The sequence below is a fragment of the Lissotriton vulgaris genome, chromosome 2_1 (assembly GCF_964263255.1).
Source record: "Lissotriton vulgaris chromosome 2_1, aLisVul1.2, whole genome shotgun sequence".
Taxonomy (NCBI): Eukaryota; Metazoa; Chordata; class Amphibia; order Caudata; family Salamandridae; genus Lissotriton; species Lissotriton vulgaris.
This window is the reverse complement of record NC_141687.1, coordinates 953,153,716-953,173,378: the sequence shown is the minus strand read 5'-3', so window position 1 is coordinate 953,173,378 and position 19,663 is coordinate 953,153,716. Positions and strand designations below refer to the sequence as shown.

Sequence of the window (19,663 nt, the reverse complement as noted above, 5' to 3'; positions counted from 1 at the left end):
GCCATGTGCCTTAATTTTGGCCGACAAGTTGAAAATGTCCTTAAGGGTGCATTTTCAATAACTAGAGACTGTCATACGGGTCGGAGAAACGCGGTCCCTCCCAGCAGCTCCGGCGGCGGGGTTCGGGAGGTCTCCCTCCATAGTTTGACTGATAATTACTCCCTCAATTGTCCCGCTGCTCATAGTCAAGACAATGTTAATGTTGATTATGATATTACAGCAGTCAAGTATGTAGTGTGATTACTGTATGACATGTATAATGAGGAAATCCAATAAAAAGGTTTAACAAAAAAACAAACAAAAAAATGCGTTTTCAATATTGATTATACTTTAACTTGTAATTGTGTGCATCCTGCATCCCGCCCAGTGCTGAGCACTGTAAATAAGAGATGTTTCTGCCCCTCTGTTTAATTGCACCTAGTTTTTTTTGTGCATATTTTATATAGCGCAAACTCGACCCGAAGGTATTGGAGCGCTTTACATGAGCACCGTATTTACATTACACATTCAGGCATGGGGAGATTAAGTGATTTGCCCAGTATCACAGGATGTGGACACGACCTTGAGGCTCGATCCCTGGTTTCCAGCACCAGCGTCGGGCGTTTATGCAATTATGGATTATTAAATGTGGAGTATATCTTGCCGAGATTTGAATTTCTGATTTTCATGCCAGTGTACATATCAGCAGTACGTATGAACACGTTGAGCATCGTACTCCTAATCTGTTACTCGGGAAATTGCAGGTGATATAACCTTGCTAGGTGTCTGCACCGCTACATCCACTTCTGTTTAAGCCCTCACTGACTTTCAGTTGCGCAGGGACAGTGGCACAGATCACACCCTGCGCATGCGCTGCCAACGCCGTGACGTAAAGTTCTAGGTCTCCCAGTCGACCAATAGATCTTTGACAGCGCTTTGTGAATTAAATAACAAATCGACCTTTCATTCGCAACAAGTGCCGACACGGCCTTGTTTTGCAGATTGTTGTCGCAGCTCTGCCAACAGCCAGAAGATGTGAGTCAATAACGGCCCCGAAGGGACCCTAATTGGCGCACTGGGCCAGGGATAATTAACCCGCGTCCTGTTCATCTCGTGCTCGTCCTTGCATCAGTCTTTTACCGCCGTGCGTGCAGCGACGTCAACATGGCTGCCTGCAGAGCACGTAAGGACGCACGAGACGAAAACCAGTTTCCTCACCACCAAGATAAATCTCCTTGTTTGAAATGATAACCGTAACTAGGATAACTTATTTGGCTGAGTACCCGTGAGAGCTCGCTAAAATGCTAATTTGCCACAAGGAGTGACCCTGTCAACTCCTAATGAGTAATCAGCTATGTGACACAGAGTAACGCTGCATGTGGCGCTATGTAACCACAAAGTGTGAGGAACTTAATGCATAAAGACAGTACAATGGATCACTGGGCGTATGGGCAGACATTGTGAAAAGCTTGGGGCACATCGTGAATGTGATGAGCTAAGGGCACAGTTTGAGGAGTGTGGGATATATACAGCGCAAGGATGTTCGAGGACAGATATACACTGTGATGAGCTTGGACTACTCAGAGTGAGGTTCTTGTGATAAGTTTGGAGCACACACAGACACCGTGAGGAGCTCGTGGCACACATACTGCCAGGATCTTGGCCACATTGTCAACGTGTGGATAACTCGGGGCTAAACTGGCGCTGCAAACAGCTTGGGAACTCAGTCGGACAGTTCTTGGAGCTTAGGATACATGAGTATACCTAGTGAGGACCTTGGGGCAAACAGAGAATGGATACGCTCATGGTCATGGACAGTGTGAAGAGTTTAAGGAGCGGACCAGGGGCATAGCTTCAGGGGTGTGTGTAGGGTGTTACACCTCCCCCCCCCAATAAATGTGTTTTGGGATAAATAGTTGAGTACAGGTGCTCTCAGTTGTGTATGCTTCACAAGGAATTGTTAGACACACAGTAAAAAACGCACACACACACACTATCTGTTTGGAAAGACTTAAAAAAAATCTTGGTTATTTCACAAAATAATGTGCTTTCTCTCACTTACTGCCCCTACCAATCCCCATTCCTTTCCTTTTCTGCTGCTGCTTAAGCCTCTCTTGTGCACCCTGCTTGTCATCTAATGTGTTTTAACATTATGATTGTTGGGAAATCTCACCCCCAACCCCAGACTTATTGACCAAGCTACGCCCCTGGTGAAGACTTTGTGAGGAACAAGGGTTATATGGGCAAAGAGCACAAGTATAGACAATGTGAGGGGCTTAAAGCGCACAGACCGCCAGTGGTAAGGTTTAACAGCTCAATATTTGAGTAGATTGGGGCACCTGCATAGTTGCTTTGAGGAGTTTGGGCCAATGAAATCGAATGCGAAGAGGATGAAGTGCATGGACAGACCAACATGGATAGACAGAGTGCGATCTTGGGGTACAGGGACGGAGTGTTTGATTAGCTGAAACACATGTACAGAGTGAGAGTAGCTGGGACACGTGAAGAAACCGTGTCAGACATTTAATGTGGTCCCACTGCCGTGGAGGAGTTACGCCTCCAGCCCTCAGCGTTGATAGATATTAAGGCAAATCGCCTGAAAGTACAAGATCATGTGATAGTATTCTAACAGAAACAAATGTGCAATTAAAACCATCCTGTAATAGCCGCCACGCTAATGCTGACGCAAAAGTAGAATCTGGTACTCCCACAAAAAAATTGCTAAATTGTGGATTACTCTGCAGAACTCTGCTTTACAAAAATATTTACAATTTTTAAGGCAAGCATTTCAAAAAATACATGGCTGTATTGTTCCTGCATGGGAGGATTAAAAGCTATGGGTGCATGCATATCATGTAGCTCGGTGGGTTGAGCAAGCACAGCTGAAACTATTCCATAACCTGCAGGTTGCAGGTTTTAATCCATCAGGGCCATCTCAAACTTTTGTCCTTCTGAAATTGATAAAATCAATGCTGATGAGTAATATATTAATATTTTTCACAGCAGCAACCAGAGACAATTGACAATTCTGTTTGTCGGGGAATGAATTGAAGTGTCATAATCTACAATATTAAGACTGTGACCCCTAGGTAACAGAATCATAGATGACAAAGGGCGTTATTTAGGGTTTGGTGGGGCCCTACCACCCACCAGTGGGGTGGAGAGGATGTCCTCCGCTACCCTGGCAGATGAACACCTGCCATATTTACAGATCTCTGACTGCCTGGCGACACCATCAGAGGACCCATGGCCACAATGTCTTATCTGAAGCACTGTAGACAGGGCCATTGAAATTATACGATTGTGCGGCGGCAGCGATTTCCACATAATTAGATTTGGCACATAATCTATCATCGGCTGCATAATGTGCAGATTTTAACAATAAAAAATATTTCTAGCTCAAACATTTCAAAAGTTACTAAAAATGCAGTCACAAGTGTCACAGCACCCTGTAAGGCCCTTTGCAAAACTGTACTTGTCACCTTTCTGTTGCTTATTACTGCATTTGAGTGTTAAACTGTTACTAATGAGTACTAACAAGGTGCAACCAATGTCCTGACAGTGTTAACAAGTGTAAAAATGACTACATACTGAAGTAATACTATCACAAAACAATACATAATTGGACCTGACTATAGCTTTACTAAGCATCTATCATCTTTCATGCCTCTGTTCGGCAAACCCAATTCAGGAGTTTATTTTTGAAAATCGAAAAACATAATCCTCTTACCACCCTTGCATGTCCTTTGCGGTCGTCAGAGGCAGCAAAGGACCCGCTGCAGCAACATGATGGTTCACCCAACTCTAAATAGAGCATGTTCACTGACTGCGCAGAAGGCGGTGTGCTCCTCCATGTTTGTGGCAGTGTTCCCTGTTCACCACAATCTAAATAAGGCCATAAGTCTGCAAAAATATTTTCCGGGTGGAAGGAGGAGGTGCACAAAATGTTCTCTCTCAGGGACTCAGACTTTACATTAACATGATGATTACAAACCAAATCATTGAAAATACTTTATAAAAATCAGTGTCACCTGGTAAACTCAGAAATATATGATTTCTGAAATGAAAAACGCGCTATTTCGAGATGGCTAAAAATAAACAAACTTTGCCGCCCCGAATTCAAGAAGCTGACAAAACTAAGGGGCTCATGCATCAAGGTTTGCGATTACCAAATAGCAGATTTTAAGGATTCGCTATGTGACTCCATTGCACACTTGCCCAGCCTACTCCCCTTGCTTCCTTCCCACCTGCTCCCTCCCTGCATTACCCCTCCACCTGCAATCTTTTTTTTTTGGAGTGTCTGTCAGACAACTGCTGCCAGGTCCCTCAGCCTAACAAAAGGTGTTTTTGCACTAGTCAAATTATTATTATTATTTTTGAACTGATCAGTCTTGGATCTGTAAATAAAAAAATAGCACCTGCATAATTTCGTAGGTTCATGCTGACACATGCTTGCACCTACGAAATGACATGGCTGCCAGAGCATTGGCTAAGTCAGTGGGTCCTAAAGGACAATTGGTTTTGCCGATGCTTGTTCTTATATTCTGACCTTCTGAACTAGAGCAAAAAGCATCTGCAAATAGAACGTGAAATGTAAGTGAAGTGAAATTATGAATGACTCCAGAGAGGTGATGCTACATAGTATTTAAGTTCTTGATTGTGGGACCAGGGAAACAGATTTTTAAAATCACTTCAAATTAGGGAATCCTGCTCAAATCACTTTATCAGACTCGGCCTCGCAGTATTCTCAACACGAATTTCGGTATGAATAACTAGAAACATACACTTACCCCAAATAGAAATATGACAATACACAGACCCATATTTCCTGATGAAATAAAATAAAATTAACCAATGCTGAATTTATCACCATCATTTCCTGGGGTGTTGAGCAGAAAGTGGGATCCTACAAAAAAAACTCCTGCATGAATAGATCCTAAAATTCACCCTTGGGGTGGATTTAGGCCATGCTGCTCCAGACTCTTTTGAGATTTTGTTCAAGGTTCTGATCTGAGAGGGTAGGTGCTGGTGCCTTATTGTGTGTGAATTGTAAAGTTGCTGCTGGAAAATTGGTAGATTTAATTAGACTTGATGGAAAGTAACGTTGGACTGCTAAGTAACAAGTCGCTGCTTCAAGATCTCAAAAAGCTGGACTACCATTGAAGATGTGGAAGTTTAGAACAGGGCTGCCCGAGGTATTTCCAGAAGGGCTAGATCCATTCCAGGTTTTCAGGCCATCCACAAAAAAGGCCATCCAAAAAAAGGCCATCCAAAAAAAAGTATAGTGAGATCTGAATGACCTAATTTGTAATTTTCAGTGAACACCTTGAACATTTTAGCGCTGATTTAGACCTCTTGAAGCTGTGTTGGAAAAGAGCTTCAGTCTCAATGAGAAAGTTCTTCATCCCAGTCAGATATGGGAAAATGTTTTCTGGGTGGAAGGCCTTATTAGTTGTGCAGCTCTAGGGACCGCAATGCGCACCGGTATCCTAATGCAAGAGTTTGAAGAACTGCACGTGGTCTGATGCATTTTGCAGTGTCAAGTCTCACATTTGATGTATCAGATATGAAAGCCTCAGATGCAGATAAGGCCTCAAACTCAGCCTCCCTAATCGCTGTGTTATTATAACTCTGACATGTATAAACACAGGGCCTTCCAACTTCGAATCCAGCTGAAGCAACATCTTTTGTCAAAGGGTTTATTTCCTAACCGCAGCATTAGGAACTGTGCAGAAAAACCATCTTCTGTCATTCATGTAACGTGGCGAATTTCACCCAGATAAATAAAGGAAGAAAGAGATCATGTTAAAGCATAAAGTGCAATATTCTCTTTTTGCAAAAGTCTCGACAGTACCTAAGCACCTCCATACAGAAGTTTCGCCTTGCACGTAACTATGACTAGCATGCGTGGGCTGGAATTGGAATACTAAATTAAATGAATTAGTAAATTATCCCAGTCGTACAATATATTGGAAGTATGTTCAGGTGGTTTTAGGAATTAATTACAGGTGTTCATTTCTGCAGGGAAATGTTAGTTAGGTTTTGGCAGCCTATAGTTTGAAGTCTTGGTTTTTGCAAAAGGTATTATTGCAATCCGTTTTCATATGAAACTGGGAAACCTCCCCCGAAGTCCAAAGTCCTAACACCTGGCCTTGCAAGCTTGTAATGTTTTATTATGTGGGTTTTTTTCTCGAAAAGATGTGCAATAGGCATTCAAATTTTTAAGGTAACAAAAAAAGTAAAAATGCAGCTGTCTAAAGGTGGTATGCATATGTTTAAAAAAAATCCATCACAAAAATAAGTTTAATAACGAAATGAAAGCAGGGTCTACCAGCTGTGGCAATGAATTGGGCTACTTTTTAGATGGATGTGCACATGCGCGGAAGCAAAAGCAGTCACATTAAAGAGAGCCAATCGCTGAAGTGGGCTGAACTATTGCCCCTTGTTGTAAGCTGTAGTGGGCGGACGTAAAATGTGAATGCCACTTGAACTGACTAGTGGGTAAAGAGGACTGACCACAGTCCCTTTATGTATCTATGTATTTTTAATAGGACAGTTTGGAAACAGTCGATGCTAGGAAAAGAGCTAAAGCGTTTTTTAGGCCAAACCTGAAAAGATCCTTTCTTAAAAGTGAAGGCAACAGACTGGGCACGTTGACTTAAAAAACGATGTCCCATTCTTAGAGCTAGGTGTGTCTTCTGGTTCAGGTTTTCATTATTAAACACTGTTTTGCATATTTTGGCGTCTTGCTGGCAAGTTCCTGGTAGTATGAAAGAATGGCATCATCAACTGTCTACCTAGAGAAAACTTTAAAAATACCCAAAAATTCAACACAACCCTTTTGAAGTACTGCCTCACAATCTTAAGTGTTTAATGGAAAACAATGTTTTGGGACTTGATACAATTTTTCCGCGGCTGTATGACCATTATGAAAACTGGTAACACAAATCACAGGGGGCTACATACATTTTAGGTTACACTGAATGGTCAACAAACGTTGGGTCTTATTACGAGCCCCTTGCGCCACTTTTGCGTCACTTTTAACATGGGAAAAGTGACGCAAAAGTGGCGCAAGGTGCTTGTAAATCTGCCCTGTGATGTTTTTTATCTGTATTTTAGATGCATTTATGTAGTGCTTCATACCTTTGGCGATGCAAGCGGACGGGTGGTACACTCGTCCGTGAGAGCGCTGTATTTTAGAGAGTTTGTTAGTGCCTTCTAAATAAATAAATTACTGTGTATGTGTTAGGGAGCTCCAACATAACATTCCCCAGCTACAGTAATATGGGAGGGTCTAACTCTAAGATTTATTTGGGATATCTCAGACGTTGGCCCCTTTGATCAATTCACACCAAATTAAGCAAATCATGTATATTTTTCAGATATTCTGTCAGGCTGTGCTCTGACACGCCAGCTGAGCTGGGGCAGAATCAGTCAATTGATGGTTTCCATATTTAATTTTCATGCCTACGGACACTACTCTAGGAGGAATTCTTTTTTTTCACCCTGTTGCCAGGAAATGGACTAAAAAATCATCAAATAAAAGGAAATGTTATTTTTTTGTTAATGTAACATCTGTTCTTAGGGTGAGGGAAGAAAACCTGGTTTGCTTTTCCTCCTCCTCTTCCCTGGGGGCCTCGTTTTATGGGGAACGCAAATGTTTTTTTGTGCTGCATAATTAATTACAGGGGCTGAAATAAAGCAGAGACCGCCTCTCTGATGGAGACAGCAGCTTGTGTTTAGGAAGCTGTATTGTGATGCCTAGGATTTTATGTGATACGCCCCTACTACCGTCATCTTCACCGCCCCTCTCATCTTTGCCCCCAGGTTTACAAGCTAGGCTCTTGAGGGAGTGGCTGAACCAGTCTTTTTGGCATGGCCTAGAAACATAAACCAACAGCAGAAAACACTCCAGCCAAACCCCTACCCGCTCCTTATTCAGAAAGCAGAGACGAGTTCTAGCTTTACCTTCGCTTTTTCGCCGTACCCTCTACTGTTTTACCTTCATTCTGTACCATAGGTACGGGGATCATTTGTTACTTCCCCATTTCACTTTCCAGCACTCAACGGCCTCCCGGCCATCTCGCGAATACAGCCTGGTAGCCCGTTTCCCCCGCCTCATTAGCAAGTCCTGATCGAAATTTTGTATTTGTTCATGGCTTCCTCACCTTTTTGATAGCCAACATAAAATAGCATCCCCACTGTCCAAAATGGACTCTTCGCCCTGTAGTCCAACAGCATGATGCTCATAGTGATGTCATCAATCATTTAACAGGTAACTGGTGATGTCATCAGTGTTATTGTATGCAATTTTATCTGCGCCCTCTCATGTGAGATCATGAGCAGTGGATTGAGTGAGATCTTTTTTGCTTAGCTAGCCATAATTGGCTAATTTCAGTGTTTTTAGGTTTTGTATCGTAACCATAACATCACTTTAGCTTTGTTTTTTCTGCGAATTTCCGAGGTTATTTTAAACACAGGTTGATGTTTTAAGAGCAAATTGAAGCATAACATTCATTTAAATTGTACAGGGGAATAAAGGTAGACTGTAGGCTGTCCGGAAGCTATCTTTAGTTGGGGTTACTGGAGCAGAGAAGCAATATGACAAACGCAATATAAATATAGGTGCATAACTAGAGGAGGTGAACAAATTGAGGCCTAGTATAAAGGATTATGAGATAAGACTCATTGGGATCAGGGTCTCTAGACGCACCAGGTCTTCTTCCCCGGAGGGTATAGTACTTTAATACATTGAATGATGGTTCAGCAGGAGCAGCGAGAGCAAAATCATTACAAACAAACTTCCCTCAAAGTTAGACTTGGAAAAGAGTGGTCCAAATGGCATAGTGGAGAAGTGTGGCTCACTGGTTAGAGGAGGCAGACTCTGATGCAGAGGTCAGTCCCGGGACCAGGGTTCAATTCCTGACGCGGCAGGGTCTTGAGCTCAAAATGTCCATGGACTCGATAATTCTCGCCTCGGTGCCTACTCGAATCATGGGTTCACACTCTGCAACTCTGGGCAATAGCTTGCTTAATCTCCACTACGGCCCTACTGCGACGGGATGCCTGGTCTTCCCCTTGGGGATGCCCAGTAGGGGTTATCTCGCAGGGAAAGCCAGGACGGGTTCCCAAAGCAAGCGCTAAGAGACCTGTTGGTGATTTGGCGCTATATAAAATCGAAATTAACATAACATAACATACTTTATACCTGTAGAGTAGACCAATTCCCACCGCGAAATAGGAAATCCTAATTTAAAGGATCATGATTTTGCAGCGATCAATTTCTTTTAGTGGAAAAGTAGGCATGCCTCTAGAACTTTAGCACTTCAGAACTTTTAGGGAAGGGGTTAGAAAAATGTAGGTGGGTTAGGAGATGGGTGCGTGGTATGGGGACCAGGAGGCATGCAAACGTCTTGGAATCTCCCACAAATTCAGAACTCTGTGGGATTTACAAAATATGGTGCAGGTACTCTCTAAGTCTCCCACTGTATAAACACTAGCACATGTACAGCCACTAAATGTTGGTGTGTTAAGGGTGGGAAAACGGAAGAAATCTGTTTCACATTATATGGTTGCTTTGCAGAGAACACGATTTTCCCTGTAGAAAAAAACACAAAACATACAGTTCAGATACTCTGAACTGCCTATTGTTCAACAGATTTTATATGGTTAACAATGCACATTGCTTAAGATTAAGATCAGAGTTTCCAAGAGTACTCCTTGAAATCTAGGCCTTACATACATTTTGAGAAGTTTATGCCTTGGGGAATTTGTTCAGGAAGTTCAAGGATATTTTACATTTCTAGCAGGAGTATACGAATTTTAACTCACTTAGATTTACAATTTCCTTTAAAAACTAAACCCTAAATAGACAAGAATCATGTGTCATTACTACGTATGTATCATTATGTTTTTACTAGAGGTGTGCAAAGCTTTTCCTTTTCTGTGTAAGTCTCACAAATACTACAATTATTAAATGTAACTCGCAAAGTTCTTCATTATGTGGATTTTTACATGAACATTGTGACTTTCAAGCCCCTTCGAAGTTGCTTGAAAAAAACTTTGCAAACATCCACTCAATAGTTAAAATCACGCTGAAAATTGTGTTAAAGTGAACTTGTGTGAGAACAGCACAACCATTTTCTGCACCTACGAGCAGTTGTGAAGAAATATTGGAAGTTTGTGGGTAAAAAACTACATCAGGGGCTACATACTGCAAAAGCAGGAAGCTCAACGCAGTATACAGGTAGCTTTATGATAGTAATCTATGCAAGAATTGTTTCACATAATAAAAACTCCACAGAGCCCTAGTTTTGAAGTCAGATTGTAGAGGATTCTGCGTTGAAACAAGGAAGGTGTGAGCGCCCATCACTACATTGAATTACAGTTCACTGCTTGTTTTCCCTAAATTCACCCCATTCTCAACCTTTAATCCTTTACTATGTACAACCTAAGAGTCCCCCAATGAGCTACTTCTGAAAGAATAGAATCAGAGGGGTTTAAAGCACACTTAAAGCCCCAGCAGGTAATCACTATTTTTCACGAGAGGAGAGGTGGGGCATGGTGTGTGAAAATAACTTTTCTGTAGATTGGCAAGGCAAGGTTCACAATATGCCGGTGGCTTCCTTCAGGGCTCAGTAGGGTGCGGTAATTGCATGCTGCAGTGTTAATATAAATGTAGCTGATAGCTCTAGTCTTCTCTGAGGTGGTGACTGCTGTAAGAGGATGAGGTGAGCTTTGGACAGCAGGAAAGAGATTAGAGAAATCATAGGTAATTATGGGGTCAAATGGCAGCCGGAAAAGCTGGGGAGAGGAAGCAGAGAAGGTGAAAGATAAAGGGTGGAAGAGGTGTGGAGAAGAGATGGTGGTAATAGGTGAATCATTTCCCTAGCTTCTGGCTATTTTTATTGGCATAGTAGTACGTACAAGACCACAAATCTGTATTCTCGGCCCAGCTAGCTTTTCAATGTCGCTAACATTGATGGCAATCTCTTTGCCGTGGTGGCACTAGGATTTTAATTGAATTGGAAAGGGCTCACGGGAGTCAGCCTCCCAAATTATTTCCACCAAGCTCCTTATGTTTTTATTGTTGTTTTCAGGAGTTCAGAAATCAGCTCAAAAGCTACTTGCTCAGGCGGGCTTACTAGCTACATCTGTTGGTCTCTGCCTTCTTGCCCATTGTTTTATGCGTAGCCCAAGTTGATGTTAACATATAGACACAGTCACACAAGCAAAATAATATGGGCGCCCACATATATCTGCGGCAGGCTAACCTCTGAGCAGATCTGCAGAATTCACATATGTGCCAGAGCCTGCAGGTCTGTAGGGGCGGGGTAGGATCAGAAACTTGTGAGTCGAAGCGCAAAGATCCATACGTTCCTGACGTTCGGGCTTTGAGGCTGAAGGCAGGAGTGTCGCCTGCTTTTACTTTCTATTTCTGATTCTTTGTTGATTTTCATTCAGTAGATCCCAAGAATCGTTATGGAGAATGTTTTCCAGACTATTGCAAAACTCTTTCCTAACTTTCTCAAACGTTTTAAAGAAGGCGTCCCCAGTCCTTCCTTCGAAGCGTGTTTTTCGAAGTGCCTGTGTTCAGCTGGCGCTATCGGCTCCCTCCATCTGTTTGGAAACTTGTCCGTGAGTGTTCGCGGCCCAGAGCCCGGACGGCCCCGCTTGGAACAGTCGGGGCAGTGTGAGCTCCGCTGCGGGCCGGGGTAACCCTATCCAGGACGGACCACGGACCTGGACAGGCAGCAAAGTGCAGGCCAGCCCCAGACCTGGGTAAATGTTTGTTCTTGAAAATGAAAGCGCGGAACGTGTACTGGCGGCTCGGAGCCCTAATTACAGCGAGAGGAGATTTTTATCAGAATGCCGGAATCGGGGAAGGGAGAGCGGGAACGGATTAGCCACCTTTCTCAATATACTTTTTTCAAGAATGTTTTCCTTCTTGGCTATCCCATCCTTCCCTCCCTTCCCACCGCCTACTGATGGTATTTCCTCCCGTCTGCTCTTTATTCTGCTTTTCCCTTCCTGTGCTCATACCCTTTGTCTCTCGAGTTTGTTTTCCTTCTTTCCGCTCATCCTTCCTCCATTCTCTCCTTCGAGCTTCCCTATGATCACTTTCTTCCTTCCTTTCTTTCTCTCCTTCCTTCTACTTTGCCATCCCTTTATCTGCTCCCTTTCCTCCTTCCTACCTTCTTCATATTTCCACTTTTAACTTTTTCATTCCTCACGTTCTTCTTTTCCCCTTTTATCCTCACTAATATCTTCCTTTCCTTCCGTCTTCCCGTTCTACTTACCTCCTTCTCTCTCTACTCCACAGTCAGCCTTCCCTCCCTTCTTACTCTCCTCCTTTCACCGCCCTCCTTCTCGCTTTCTTTTTGTCATGGCTCTCTCTGAGTGAGAATGGATCCCTTGTAGTGCATGTGTTAGTGAGAGGAAGCGAGAGACAAGGGAAAGGTACAGTTAAGTATCTTCTGAGTTCTACAACCCTTTATTTTATTTCTTCTGTCCTGACGTGAGACTAACTCTAACCCAGGCCTACCGGCTTTACTGATGCACTAGATGAATGGAAAAAAAGTCCAGCTTTTTCCAGAGCCTGGTTTGCCGATGCTGCGACAGCACTTACAATACATTCCAGTCACACATTATGCCCAGGGCCAATGGAATTATGCGGCAGGAGAGGACCAAATTATGCATCAGTTTACTAAATCATATGGCAAAAAAGGTAAATTATGAGACCCTATGCAGCACATTTTGTGATAGTATTGCTTCATAATTTTGTATTTTTTTTTACATATTAACACTGTCTGGGCAAGAGTTTCAGCTCATTAATACCAGTTTGACTTTCAAATACAGTAATAAGCAACTGAAAGATGACCAGACAGCCTTTGTATAGGGCCTTCCACTGCATGACAACATAGGCTGCTGCGATTTTGTATAACCTTTGATCCGTTTGAGCTAGAAACAAATGTTTTTCCATTAAAATATGCAGATTATGCAGCAGATGATGGATCATGAGGCAAATACGGAAAATCCATAGCTATGCAGAAAGCACCGCAGCTGCAGAATTGCATAATTCAAGTGGCCCAGATTATACTATGCTTCCTGATGGGGCACATCCTCAAACATCAGATTGTGTCCATATTCAATCCAATTCGAACCTTTCTTACTCAACTAGATCTGATGCATAGATTTTTGAAGCAAAAAGATATTTTGTCTATTTGGGCACTCACTTTTCCTTACCATCAAGGACTTTTTCATGCCATTTGTTGCAATCCGGCTCCCTCTTATTGCTATAAGTGGTGTTGTTGTTAGGCAGCTGTCTGCAGTGGATTTAACGTAGCACCAGCCCTATGCACACCCCTCTAGAGCTAAAGTGTGGAGGAGAATGAGGTCTCTTTTCTCAGGCCTGAGCTGGGCTTCATATTATATTAACTCTAAACTGGTGCAAAAAACAGAGCAAACCCATGTTCTGTCATTTGCGATGGTTGCATGATGAAAGCATTGCAATGTACATGACATGTATTTCTTATGTTAGTTGTGTATTTTTGGAATCTCTAGGAGAGATTCAGGAGGTTCAGAGGGACCTGAGAACCAAGTGCCTGAGTTGTTGAACCACTCCAGAGCCAGTTAAATTCGACATAGATGATCCACAGACAGAGTGTGTAATATAAAAAGAAAAGCTATTGCATTAGATGTAAACTTGGTAAGGGAGGGTGTAAGGGATCCCACAGCCATGAACTGGTTGCACCATAACGTTTGAAGTTGAAAAACCTTGAATCAACCCAAAATTCACTTGATTCGACTGTGTTCAGTTCGTTTTTGCCTACTATATATATTTTTTTAAATCACTGCTTCGTTAATACACGGATAGACTATTTGTGCCTCGCAAGCACATACCCAAAAGTTTGGCAAGTATCCATTACGAGAGACCTGTTCCTTCCGATCCCTGAAACTGCTGTTTGCACAGAAATCAGAATTACAAGTTTTGTGGTAGTTACCACATGCCTCGCAATTTTACACAGGTGAAGTTCCGCAGATTTCACCTGCCAAATTTTACTGGGGGAAAATGCTCGGCAAATACCCGTGCATGTGAATTATGGTGGCGCAGCACCAAAATCCACATGTTATTCCTCAATTCAAAGGGCACAACTTGTAATAAGCGATAATTATCACACCTTTTAAATTCCGAAAAGCTGCAATACTTGAATGTTAGAGACTGCCCCATCCCCAGGCTTCGTGCACTAGATCACATGTTAGCGAAGTGTGGCCGGTTATAAATACTTCCATGAAATTCCCAACAATAAATATGTTAATGTATATAGCGCACACAATAAAGGAAATATTCATGTGGCGCTTGAATAATCAGTATTACGATTCTCCAATTCAGCGGTACTCCTTTTCTCTCATATGGATGACAAAAGGCTTGTACCTGTAGGTTACAGACAGATTCCCACAGCTCTGTCCTCTGAGCGATCACACTGACTTGTAAACAATATTTAAAACACGGGATCCGGGCACTTCTAGAAAGGCAGAAAGCATCAGCTCAGGCCACACACCCCCTCCAGGGCCCGTGAGCTTCACCACCAGCCTTTTCCTGAAAGAGAACTTGTTTTGCTGCAGTGGGAAGAAGGCTGTTACCTGCAGCAAAATGAGATTCCTCTAAGTTGCATAATTAATTTGCAAATTGCAGGTTTGCCCTTTAAAGGTGAGTAGAAGACAGTGAAGAAGGAAGGGGGAGGCGGGTTATCTAACCTCTAAAAGAAATTCTTGGCAGGACTCCACCGTTTTGTTTGGCTTTTGCTTGAAATGGTATTAATTCACAAAGGCTGTTTGTCATTCAGTCTTGGCCGGGGGCAGGTGTAGCGTTTTTAGTTGGCGCTTTCCCTTGGGGCGTGTCATCGCTCTTCGGTCTGTGACTCAACAGGAAGAATATGTGCGCAGCCGCACTCCAGCTCGCGCGGGATAAAAAAAAAAAAAAAAAAAGCCAGAGAGGAGAGACTCTGAATGCAAAAGAGTTTCTAAAATAGGCCTAGTTTAAAAAAAAGCACACGCTGTCCTGGTACGGGGACACCCAACCTTTCCCTGTATACTGGCAGGGCCGTCTTAACAGCATTATAGGCCCCTGGGCAAAGCGGTGCACTGGTCCCTACTTATACAACCACTCGCAGGAATAAAAATGTTTAACGGAAAAATAGTGTTACATTCTGGTCAGCATGGGGCCCCTATGCTCATGGGGCCCCCGGGCCACTGCCCACATGCCCATGCGTTAAGACAGCACTGAATACTGTTACCAAGCCTGGCTTTATTGCACCACCACATGAAAAAAAAGGCATTCAAAATGCAGCTTATGTGTGCTTCATGCACAAATGCTCTTTATAACATTAAAGCCTGACGTGTTTCCTTTTCAGTGTTGGAGAATAACATTTGGAAAAAGATTTGCTTTCTGTAGAGAATGGATATAGAAGATAGTGTGATGATTGAGTAGCTTTCAGGTATAAAATAGTCCCTCATCAATTCCAATGGAAGCCCTTACGGGAAGGCGGAATGATGGACCAAAGGGTTGTATGACACAACCATGCATTCTTTTTCCATGTGTTCCTTAACAACGCGGGCGGAACAACTAATGCGTCTGAACCACGCATTCCATTTACAATGCAAGTCGTTACAACGACTTGCCTCAGTGTGGGTGCTGGACTTTGGAATAGTATATATTACTATTCCAGCTCCAGTCACCGTAGCAGTAGGGAAAGCATTCGACTTTAAAGTCCAGCGCCCTTGACCTAACGCATGTTGTTGTAACGACTTGCGTTGTAAATGTAATGCGTGGTTCACACACATTTGTTATTCCTCCCGCGTTGCAAGGGAACACGTTTTTAGCGGTCGCTTTATTTGCCATTTCCCGGACCAAACAGCCAACTGCATGAGGTGAGAGAGTTATATTCCTCTGGGTGGAGCCAAAGGCCCACCCAGAGGAAACATTAGTAACAATGTGTCTTGCAGACAGATGCGCTGTAAAGCCATACCTAAAACGGAAGGGGACATATCTAATGAAAATCATAGTAAAAGTAATTGCACACCACTGTACACTACCCTGCATACGTTGAAGTGCTTTGTCCAAGAATAAAAACATAAGCAGAAACTTTGGCTATGTCAATTCTCATTGTGACATATTCACCTTTATGACTGATTGATTTCAGACAAGCCTGACCATAATTCACTCTGCTTCGTTCATTAATGGGAGACTGAAGGGTACCATTTCTGATCATTTGATCGTTGCACGAATCTATGAGCACCAAGGTTTCTTCTAGGAAAGAGCTGCCTAATTTTAGTCTATGAAGACAGATCCATGCCAGATATTCAGAAAATTTGCAAAGGATACATTTGCAAAAATATAATCCAAATGAGAATCATTTGCATAGTCTGTGGCATTCTGAAAAGCTGACACGGATCCAGTTATCATAAACCAAGGATGGATACTCCTGTTGTAGGAAATGCAGCTTGGTGAGGTTGAGTGTGCTTGAGATCTGGTTTCTTCACCTGTCTTTCCAGGACGAGCACCTGCTCATTTAGATTACTGCATTATAGGCATCCAGTTGGGGGGGAATCCTGAGGTCTAAGACTCTTCTCAAGGGTAGTTGTGGGAATGGAGCATGATTGGAATGGTATTGTGTTAGTTAATATAAATGCCAAGTTGTGTGTTCAAAGGCATGGTTAAGCATGGTGACTTGTGGTTGTGATCATGTGACGGGTGTTAATGGTTTGATGTTCCGCCTATGATCAACAGCTTATTATCGAAGAGTATTTTTGATGTCAGGTTATCAAATCTGCCTCTTGTCTTGAAGAACGCTGGTGTGTTTTGCGGCACTGGCCTGTGTAGTTCTAGTTTGTGATCATGTGAAAAGTTCCTGGGCTGAGGCTTCACCCACAATTCACTGATGTTGAGTAAAAGTTGAGGTCTGGATACAACATCCTGGCATACCATGGATGACCCTTTTAGGCCTTGTAGGATGTGGTTTGCGTGCATGGTTGAAATCTGGTTACCGCAACTCCAGTGTGCCATGAAGAACTTGAATCACTGAGGTAGTTTGACATGGTAGCTCTCCTGTTATGATTAGACCAGTCTATGTGCTGTCGGGCTCCTCCCCGTAACAGGTGCCTGTTGAGTACATCTGAGATGTCATTAAAAAATCCAGGGATTAAAAGAGTGTTATTTTTTTTAAATTGGCACATGGTGACCCTGTTGTGATCATGGGATTGGTCCCTGAGTGTTTGGGCCTCCGCTCCCGACCTGAAGTACTGTTACGGTATGGTGATTGGATCTCCATTGTACCACGATAAAGACACATGTTGTGTGGTTATTATAACATAAAAACCTCGGTTGTGGTCATCTAGTGAGTCCATGGTGGCAGAGAGTCCTAATACAATAGACCCCTGTCGAGGTGTGTGCACTTGAGATCTGGTTATCACACGGCTATCGTGTCATGGAGAAGGCTAGTTCATTGCTGTTTCTGGTGTTTGTTGTTCTATATATAAACACAAGAGAGAGTAAGGGAATTTGTTCACAGAAAACTGTGAACGGGGAGTACTCCTAGTCCCCTGGACTAACTATCAATAAACATAAGAGGAGTACCACCTAGAAAAGCTCGAGGAGCGATCTGAGTGGGAAGATTAGATAAGAAGAGAGTCCTTCTTGGATTATAATAAACCCCTCACTCACCAACCTGGTTGGTGACATGCTTCATCATCGGGGTCCACCCTGATAGCCGAATGCCATTAGGGTGTGCTTCGACACCTGAAATACAGTGGAGCGAGTTTTTTTGTGAATGGTGCAAAAAAAGTGTTAAAAATTGTACTGGTATGACTATTGTTAATAAAGTTTATTTCTAGACTACTGGACAATATTAAAATGTGTGAAGGATACAATTACAGTTTGTTATGACCATGTGTATCAATGTGTTGGAGGTCTACATGTTTCAACCCGCTGGTGGAAATTGCCGGGTTTTCTTCAGGACCAACGGGAAATGGGTGGTCAGAACACACTACCGCTCTGCCAGGCCTAGATTCCTTAAAAAACTACTGACAAAAATCTGGAGTAGAAAAGTCACTCAAACCCAGATGGGCGAGAGAGACAAAATGAAAGAGACTCCTGAATTAAGGTCTCAGGGCTTCACGGGGTGGAGGGGGAGTTGGCCTCTGGTAGGGACATATTAGTTTGCCAGAAAAGAGCGTAGCCGATTACCTACATGCCTCTCCTGAAGCCAGGTGTGATCATATGGACCTCGTGATACCTGGCTCCTACTAAGATTTTCTACTTGTTGTATGCGAGTACGTTGAGGCCTTCTTAATTGAGGTTACTAAAGCATGGCGGTGCATGGTAGGAATCAGGTAGAAAGTCCATGGTTGGTTCATGTTTGATGACAAGAAGAGTCCACTGTGTACTAAGGCTCTGCCTAGGACCTAGCGATTGTTGACAGTGATCATTGCACCTCTCAACTATCCCCCTTTCTCTCTCAACTAGTGCCCATCCCATCAAAGCACAACGGCAGCTCCATCTCAACCATGCACCTGAGCAAGGACAGCCTGATCGGAGGAGTGACCAACCCCAACGAGGTCTTCTGCTCTGTGCCCGGACGCCTTTCACTGCTCAGCTCCACCTCCAAGTACAAGGTGACCGTAGGGGAGGTGCAGAGGCGCCTGTCCCCGCCCGAGTGCCTCAACGCATCCCTGCTCGGAGGAGTGCTTCGACGGTGAGGGACCTTCTGATAAATATACCTGAAAATCGGTGAGGAAAGGTAGAGCTTGGTGATGTGCATCAAACCCTTGCCTCTTCCCTGCTAGAAGGCAGGGCAAGATGTACAGTTTCCTGACACTAAGGGCTGTTAACATTCAAAGCGATATGTAATATCAAAATAATTAGCTACATACAAATATATTCTGCGCCCAGTGCTGTTAAGACAAATGTGTGAGAGGTCGGTGGGTGTTCTGGTAATAGAAGACCAGAGGGCGTTATGGGTCGGGGGAAGTAATGAGCTACCATTTTTGGGTGAGCAGGTCAGGACTAGGCGATACATGGACAGAGTTATGCTGGAGTGTAATGTTTGAATATCAGGGAATATTACAGGCTGGGAGTACCTTGGTGGACTTGAAGGAAGGTTCCAGTAGAAAAGCAGAGGTAGTTACTTGGTGGAACTTTAGCACAGTTGTGTGTGGGAGAGGTCTCACCGTAGTGATACAAGGGATCATAAGTCATAATCCAGCAGGGAATGTTGGCATCTATCCATAGCTTAAAGTAATGCTATGTTGACCTTCAATGTGTTTTTTACACTCTTCCTTTCTTTTTCTTTTTCAGGGCAAAATCGAAAAATGGTGGCAGGTGTTTAAGAGAGCGGTTAGAAAAAATAGGGCTAAATCTACCGGCAGGACGACGCAAAGCCGCCAATGTGACGCTACTGACCTCACTGGTTGAAGGTAAGGCTCTTCCCGTGTGTCAGTCTCGAACATAATCCCAAAAGCTCAATAAAAAAAGATATGCTAACCAGGTATAAAGCAAGCAAAATTGTGCACTACACTAATATTTAAGGGGGAATATATAGTGTTTGCAAATTATATGTGGTGCTCCTAGGAAAGGATTGGTTACCATCCACAATCCAACACTGCCCTCCCAGAGAAAAGCAAAAAT

At 43.2% G+C, this 19,663-nt stretch overlaps 1 protein-coding gene across 1 annotated transcript in view; it reads left to right on the top strand.

Moving 5' to 3' along the window:
- The window catches only part of TFAP2E (transcription factor AP-2 epsilon), a 91,269-nt gene that overhangs the window by 48,852 nt on the left and 22,754 nt on the right, over positions 1-19,663 (top strand). Inside the window, exons 4-5 of the mRNA XM_086956506.1 lie at positions 18,503-18,731; positions 19,334-19,452. Of these exons, the coding sequence (XP_086812632.1) occupies positions 18,503-18,731; positions 19,334-19,452 (348 nt within the window). The remainder of the gene's footprint in view (positions 1-18,502; positions 18,732-19,333; positions 19,453-19,663) is intronic.